The sequence below is a fragment of the Cebus imitator genome, unplaced genomic scaffold (genome assembly GCF_001604975.1).
Source record: "Cebus imitator isolate Cc_AM_T3 unplaced genomic scaffold, Cebus_imitator-1.0 Scaffold159, whole genome shotgun sequence".
NCBI classification, from domain to species: Eukaryota; Metazoa; Chordata; class Mammalia; order Primates; family Cebidae; genus Cebus; species Cebus imitator.
Genome location: NW_016107474.1, coordinates 4,919,916 through 4,928,000, shown reverse-complemented (window position 1 = coordinate 4,928,000; position 8,085 = coordinate 4,919,916). Strand labels below are relative to the sequence as shown.

General features: G+C 50.8%; 1 protein-coding gene and 1 non-coding gene across 2 annotated transcripts in view; both read left to right on the top strand.

The window, feature by feature from the left end:
- The first annotated feature begins 4,722 nt into the window (after positions 1 to 4,722).
- On the top strand, positions 4,723 to 4,795 carry TRNAM-CAU. The gene has a single exon. It is a non-coding gene; the product is annotated as a tRNA-Met (tRNA).
- Positions 4,796 to 5,041: 246 nt separating this feature from the next.
- Positions 5,042 to 8,085, top strand: part of FBXO31 (F-box protein 31) — a 49,893-nt gene continuing 46,849 nt past the window's right edge. The window contains exon 1 of the mRNA XM_017543679.2: positions 5,042 to 5,436. Coding sequence (XP_017399168.1) covers positions 5,085 to 5,436 — 352 coding nt within the window. The 5' untranslated portion in view covers positions 5,042 to 5,084. The remainder of the gene's footprint in view (positions 5,437 to 8,085) is intronic.

Sequence of the window (8,085 nt, the reverse complement as noted above, 5' to 3'; positions counted from 1 at the left end):
TTTTTAATAGAGATGGGTTTTCACCATGTTAGCCAGACTAGTTTGGAACTCCTGACATCAAGTGATCTGCCTGCCTTGGCCTCCCAAAATGCTGGGATTACAGGTATGAGCCACCGCACCCAGCCTAATTGGAACTATTATACTATTAATAATTCTCTTAACCACAGACACAGCATAGTGCTTAGTGCATAGTAGTTGCGTAATTTATAATTGTCAGATGAATCAGTGACAACCAATATCTACTCAATGCATATATTCTTTATATATGTGTGTCAGGTGACTTTACTGGTTTTATTTAATGCTACCAATTTAATACTTCAACATCATTATACTTTCTTTCTTACCTTTTTAGATGAAGTCTCGCTCTGTCACCCATGCTGGAGTACAGTGGCACGATCTCAGCTCATCGAAACCTCCGCCTCCTGGATTCAAGCGATTCTCCTGCCTCAGCCTCCCGAGTAGCTGGAACTAAAGGTGCGCACCACCATGCCTGGCTAATTTTTTTTGTATTTTTAGTAAAGACGGGGTTTCACCATGTTAGCCAGGATGGTCTTGACCTCCTGACCTCATGATCTGCCTGCCTCGGCCTCCCAAGGTGCTGGGATTACAGGTGTGAGCCATCGTGCCCAGCCTTTTTTTTTTTTTGATACAGGTCTTGCTCGTCACCCATGGTCTGAATGCAGTGGTACAGTCTCAGATTACTGTAGCCTTGACCTCCTGGGCTCAGGTGATCCTCCCACCTCAGCCTCCTGAGCTAGGACTATAGGCAAGTACCACCAAGGCTAATTTTTTTGTATTTTTTTTTTGTAGCGATGGGTTTTTGGTTTTTGCCATATTGCCCAGGCTGGTCCGGAACTCCTGGACTCAAGTGATCCACCCACCTCCTGCCTCTCAAAGTGTTGGGATTACAGGTGTGTACCACCATGCCCCACTGATTTTTGTATTTTTAGTAGACACGGAGTTGTAGAGACAAGGTTTCACCATATTGGCCAGGCTGGTCTCTAACTCCTGACCTCAAGGGGTCTGCCCACATCAGCCCCTTCCAAAGTGCTGGAATTACAGGCACTTGCCACCACGCCTGGCTTCGTTCTTTATCATACAAATAATATACAAATGTTTCCTCACTGTTAAGATAAACACTACAGAGAAAAACAAAAGTTTCTGTTGATCACCATTCGAACCCCTCACGTCCTTAGAGATAATCACTGTTAGCAATTTGGTATATTCTCTTCCTGAACATAAGCTCCATGTACACTCATCTTCAGAAATTATATATATATATATAAAGACATACATTTGAATATATATAAATATATATATTTCTGTAGATGAAATGTAGGCTGGGCGTGGCATCTCACGCCTGTAATCCTAGCACTTTGGGAGGCTGAGGCAGGTGGATCACCTGAGGTAAGGAATTTGAGACCAGCCTGGCCAACATGGTGAAACCTGTCTCTACTAAAAATACAAAATTAGCCAGGTGTGGTGGTGGGCACCTGTAATCCCGGGTACTCAGGAGGCTGAGGCAGGAGAATCACTTGAACCCCATAGGTGGAGGTTGCAGTGAGCTGAGATTGTGCCATTGCACTCCAGCCTGGGCAAAAGGAGTGAAACTCCACTCAAAAAAAAAAGAAAGAAGAAAAGGCTGGGCGCAGTGGCTCACGCCTGTATTCCCAGCACTTTGGGAGGCCAAGGCGGATAGATCACTTGATGTCAGGAATTTGTGTCCAGCCTGGCCCCCATAGTGAAACCCCATCTCTACTAAAAATACAAAAATTAGCCAGGCATGGTAGCAGATGCTTGTAGTCCCAGCTACTCAGGAGGCTGAAGCAGGAGAATTGCTTGAACCCTGGAGTCAGAGCTTTCGGTGGGCCGAAATCGCGCCATTGAACTCCAGCTTGGGCAAAAATTTTAAAAAGGTATATATTTTGAGGGGACAGGGGTCTTACTATGTTGCTTGTGCTGGCCAGGAACTCCTGGGCACAAGGGATCCTTCCATCTCAGTTTCCCAAGTAGCTGAGACTCCAAATACAAGCCACCGCAACAGGCTGTATCTTAAACTGTGTAGTTGTATAATTCAAATTATGAACACAGACTAGTATAATAACCATTCTTCTAAAGATGGAAATCTATCCAAATTATGTTGCATAATTAACCAGGGAAAAAATGTGTTTTATTCCTCTTTTTATGCCCAGCTCCTAGTACAAGACCTACTAATGGGAAGATCAGTTTTTGGAAAAAAAAAATACTCAACCTCATAAACCGATTAATAAAACCAAAAATAAAAAAAAAATAAACTGAATTACAACAGTGGCAAAGATTATATTTAGAACCTGTGGATACACACAGAGCATAGCAAGTAGGCTAGTCAGCCATTCTGTATTAAATCTGTTCAGGCGATTCTTCTTGTAGACACTTCGTAGCATGCATTTCTGTGACTGATCCACCAGTCTTCTCTACATCTGTTTGGTTCCTGTTCCTTATTTTTCGGACTTTTAGCCTGTTATTTTTATTTTATTTTTTCCTTTTTCTTTTCTTTTTTTCTTTTAGCATTTGCTCCTGAAATTTATTTATTGTTTTTTGAGACGGAGTCTTAATCTGTCGCCCAGGCTGCGAGTGCAGTGGTGCGATCTTGGCTCACTGCAACCTCCACCTCCCAGGTTCAAGTGATTCTCTAGCGTGAGCCTCCTGAGTACCTGAAAACACCGGTGCCTGCCACTACGCCCGCTTAATTTTTGTATTTTTAGTAGAGATGGGGTTTCATGGTAATGGCCAGGCTGGTTTCAAACTTCTGATCTCAGGTGATCCACCCTCCTCAGCCTCTCAAAGTGCTGGGAGTATAAACGTGAGCCAGCACAGCTGGCCTATTTTTTTTTTTTTTTTTTTAAGATGGGGTTTCACCATATTGGTCAGGCTGGTCTTGAACTCCCAACCTCAGGTGATCCGCCTGCCTTGGCCTCCAAAGTGCTTGGATTACAGGCGTGAGCCACCACGCCCGGCCTTTTTTTTTTTTTTTTTAAGTATTTAGTCAGCAAACATTCATTGATCATGCGATGTTCTTCCACGTCTCATGTGAGGAGACTATAGCTGGTGAGTGTAGTCCAGAGGAAACTAATATTTGTAATAAAACAGTACAATGTCCCTATGATAAAGTCACCATTCTCCCCTAGGGAAGATGTGGGGAAGCTTCCTAGAAGAGGGCTCCTTTTGAGGGCAAGCAGGCAAGAGAGTCCGTTGTTTAAGGGCAGGACCAGGAGGTGGGCGGAGACCTCGGGCAGGGCTGATGGGCTGGGAAGTGGGCGGACCTGGTGGGAGGTCTAGGGGGGGATGCGCGTCCAGGTGTGAGGGGCTCTGTGGGACCCCATGAGGGGTCAGTGCGGACCATTACATACCTGTGAAGAAGTGGGTCCTACTCCTTGTCTCCTTGTGAAAGGAGTTTGTTTTCGGATTACTCATTAATGGTCACTGGAAGGAAAGAGCATTTTGAAAGCTGGGAATGGACCGAAAAACAAGAAACCTGAGGTCAGGGTAATCAATCACTATTGATTTTCAATAGTGTGGGCCTGAAAAGCTCAAGGATTGGAAGTAGGCTCATCTGTATGGAATTTTTTCCCCCTTTGGTCTTTTTTTTTTTTTTTTTTTTTTTAAGAAGGGTCTTGATCTGTTGCCCAGGTTGGAATGCAGTGGTGTGATCACAGCTCACTGGAACCCCCACTCCCGAGTTCCAGCGATCCTCCGCCTTAGCCTCCCGAGTAGGCACCACCATGCCCAGCTAATTTTTAAAATTACTATTATTTTTTGACACAGTGTTTCACCATGTTGGTCTGGCTGGTTGGTCTCAAACTTATGACCTCAGGTGATCCATCTTCCTTGGCCTCTCAAAGTGCTGGGAATACCAACCTGAGCCACGGCTCCCTGCCATCTGTGGCTTTTCGATTTTTCGTTTGTTTTGGAGACAGGGTCTTGCTATGTTGCACAGGCTGGAGTGCAGTGGCGCCATCACGGGTCACTGCAGCCTCGGTCTCCCGAGCTCAAGAGATCCTCCCGCTTCAGCCTCTGTTTTTTCATTTTTATTTTTGTAAGCCGGGAAGGGCGGCGGTGTCTTGCTGTTTTGCCCAGCCTGGTCTCGAACTCCCGGTCTCGAGGGATCCTCCCGCCTGGGCCTCCAAGCGATGGGATCCGAGGCGGGGCCCACGGCGCAGTGCGCGGCTGCTCTGGTCAGAGGACGCCTTCGGGGTCACCACCCCCAGACCTGGGAGACGCCCCCGTCCCGCGGCATCGGCGGGTCGCAGTGGGAGCGGGCGTGCGCGGCTCCGTAGCCGCAGGAACTCGAGCCGTTTGCGGGGGCCGCGCGGTAGGGCCTCCCTTTCAAGACCGGTCGAGCATCCCCGAATCCCTCGGGCCGTGCCGGCCGCCGCCTCTGCGATCCCTCCCCGGGGCTTCCAGAGAGCTTGGGACCCCAGAGGGAGCCCGCAGAGCCCCTCAGCGCGGGCCTTTTCCTTACCATAAAGCGGACACGATGGAATGCCCGTTGTTTCGAAGGACAAAAGGGTTTCTAGGCGCCCTTTGGGGCTGGGGCTGCCGTCTTTGTATTTGGATCTGTAAAGAGCGTCTTTCCACTCGCAGGTCGGCGGGGCAGAGTTTCGGGCGTTCGAAGCGGGGTCTCCGGCGCGGAAGCGATCAGTGTCTCCACAAAGGATGCGGCGCGGAGAGGGTTGCCGAGTAGCCTCGTTAGCGCAGTAGGCAGCGCGTCAGTCTCATAATCTGAAGGTCGTGAGTTCGAGCCTCACACGGGGCAGCTTCTGGTTTTTGCGCCCAGCCCCGCCACTTTCTTTTCCCGTGCCCGCCGCGAGCGGCGCCCTCACGCGGGAGGGGATGGTAGCTGCGCGGGGTCTCGGAGGTGGGAGTTGGGGGTGCGGCAGGGGCGGGGCTCCAGGCAGGGGCGGGGCGGGGCTCCAGGCAGGGGCGGGGCTGGGCTCTCCAGGGGGCGTGGCGGGCTCTGCGGCGAGGGCGTGGCTTGGCGCTTGCTGAGCGGGGCCGTGTTGGCGCGTGCGCAGAAGGGACGGCATCGGCCGTCACTGGGCGGCATGGCGGTGTGCGCTCGCCTCTGCGGCGTGGGCCCGTCGCGCGGATGCCGGCGCCGCCAGCAACGCCGGGGCCCGGCCGAGACGGCGGCGGCCGACAGCGAGCCGGACACCGATCCCGAGGAAGAGCGCATCGAGGCGGGCGCGGCGGTGCTGGCCGGGGTGGGGGGCGGCTTGTGCACTGGCCCCTCGCCGCCGCCCCCGCGCTGCTCGCTGCTGGAGCTGCCGCCAGAGCTGCTGGTGGAGATCTTCGCGTCGCTCCCCGGCACAGACCTGCCCAGCCTGGCCCAGGTCTGCACCAAGTTCCGGCGCATCCTCCACACCGACACCATCTGGAGGAGGCGCTGCCGCGAAGGTGAGCGCGCGGAGGTGGCGGGGCCGAGAGGGTCGGGGGTCCCGGCCGGGTGGAGGCCTCGGACCTGGGAGGGGCGGGGGCGGTGGCCCCCGGTCTGGGCCACCAGATGGGCTCGGGGCCGGGTGATGTGGTGTTTCGGGTGGTGATGGAGGGGGTCCGGGAGGCTCTGAGGGGTCCAGGGAGAGGCAGACGGAGTTAGGGAGGGGTAGAGGGCGTCAGGGAGGCTTTGAGGAGGCCCAGCTGCGGGGCACAGGACGCTACGGGGCCGAGGCGGTACCGGGAGCTGGGGCTGGGGTACCCCGAGGTCTGGGCGGGGCCTAAGCTTACCCGTGGGGGCCGCCGCCTCTTTCCCTGCCTTGGGGGCGAAACGAGGGTGCTTCACTGGCCCCGACCAGAGCCGAGGTGAACTTGAAGAAATCCGAAACAGGCCAGGCACGGTGGTTCACGCCTGTAAGTAATCCCAGCAGGCGTAGGAGGCCGAGGCAGGGGAAAACTCCTGAGGTCAGGAGTTCGAGACCAGCCTGGCTAACATGGTGAAACACCTTCTCTACTAAAAAACAAACAAAAAAAAAATTAGCCGGGCGTGGTGGCGGGCGCCTGGAATCCCAGCTACCCGGGAGGATGAGACAGAAGACTTGCTTGAACCCGGGAGGCGGAGAGTGCAGTGAGCCGAGATCGTGCCATTGCCCTTCTAGGGGAGCAGAGAAGCCTTGTGTATGGGGCTTCTAATAGTGGGGGTGTATAGAGATTGGTGTTGGACTTTTCCCCTCGGCAATGTTGGGTGTAACAGATCACAGGAGGAGAGGTTTATTTAATCTGGAGTTCAAGGCTCTCTCTGTTTAGAGATTGACAGCTCTTTGATGTTCAAGCAGCTCATATTTAGGTAAAAAGGTTAGGTTAGAAAGCATCCAAACACTGCAGAGCAGCAAAAGGAACAAAGTCAAAACCATCAGAGACCCTAGCAAAGTTAAATCGCTCAACATTTTAAAGAAACTCTCTGTCTCCGTATTCACATGCAGAGTCATGTGTACCTTCTTCCATACAGGATAGCATGCCGTATATATTCTCTTAGAGACAGTGTAGTATAAACAGTGCTACATAATATTTCACTGCCTGCGTATAGCACAGACTGGTCCCTAACTGATAAGCCTTGAAGTCTGCGTTTTTTCCTTGCATAAACAGTGCTTTGAGACTGCTTTGTGCGTTTTATAGAAATTTAGGAGATTTGCATGTGTCCCTCCTTGGGAACATCTGAGATTGTCTTGGTAGGGTGCACTTCCTCAAGTGGGATTGTGAGTTAGCAGTACTGCACATTGATAAAACCATTGCAACCCATTATCGGCTCTTTGAGTTTGCACCCCAAAGAGTTCTGCATGAGGAGGTCCCTTTCTCCAAGCCCTCCCCAACAGTAGAGTTATTTATTATATAAATAAAATCCGCACATTTTATTTTTGTTGCTTAATGGTCAGGGCCCCAGATTTGGAGACAGCCAACTTGGGCCCCAGCCCAGGCTCTGTTTATCTGCTGTGAGAGCCTGGACAAGCTGCTTCACCTTCCCGAGTCCTGTTGGGAGCGTGAGTGGGCAGTGCTGCTCTGAGAGTCACTTGGAGGGTGAATGAGGCGATGAGTGTGAAGCCCTCAGCCCTAAATGGCAGCTTGTGGGTGTTGATGATTCTTGGCCATTTTTATTGTGCCTCTTGCAAATTCCATATTTATGGCTTTTTTTGGTCTTTTTTTCACTTAAGGTGTCTATTTTTATCTCAGAGTCTCTATTTTTGTCTTACAAATTGTGAGAATTGAGTATTAGTAATATTAAACTTTTGTCACATACATGGAAAGTAAAGTTCTTTTTACATTTTAAAGTTGCGACAAAAGCAGTTCCCTTTCTCTTTCTCTGTGAAGTCTGCTCATTTGCTCGGATTTGCACTTTGTGTAGCTGTAAGACTCAGATTCCCCACAGATGTGTCATTGTGCTTTGAAGTTTCTCCATGAGGCAGCCAGACCTATGTGGCGATCTCTGTGGGGTTTGTCTGGGAAACCGTACGGTATATGTATATGTGGCTCAGCAGAGGGATAATAGAAGGTTTTTTTTTGTGTAATCAAAAAAATTCAAAGGTATACCATAGAGTACAGCAACCGGAATTACATCTCATAATAAATTCTTAGAATTGCTAACAGAAATATAAAAAGTCCTGATGGGGTTGTAGAAAGCAATTGGGGACAGACATAGGACTCTTCAGTCCTTTCTTTCCCACCGCTGCTGTTCTCAGAGCAGCTGTCCTGGGACCCCAGGCACTGTGACACAGAATGGAAGCACTTGTTCACCCAGGTGACCTTTTCACAGATGTTGAATACTGTCTGTAATTTGACAATTGGGCTAGGCGTGGTGCCTCACACCTGTAATCCCAATACTTAGGGAGGCCAAGGCGGGCAGATCACTTGAGGCCAGGAGTTCAAGACCAGCGTGGGCAACACAGTGAGACCCCAGCTCTACAAAATGATGCAAAAAAATTAGCTGGTGTTGTGGCATATGCCTATACTCTCAGCTTCTTGGGAGGCTGAGGTGGGAGAATCACTTCAGCCAAGGAGATTGAGGCTGTAGTGAGCTGTGACTGTACCACTACATTCCAACCTGGGTGACAAAGGGAG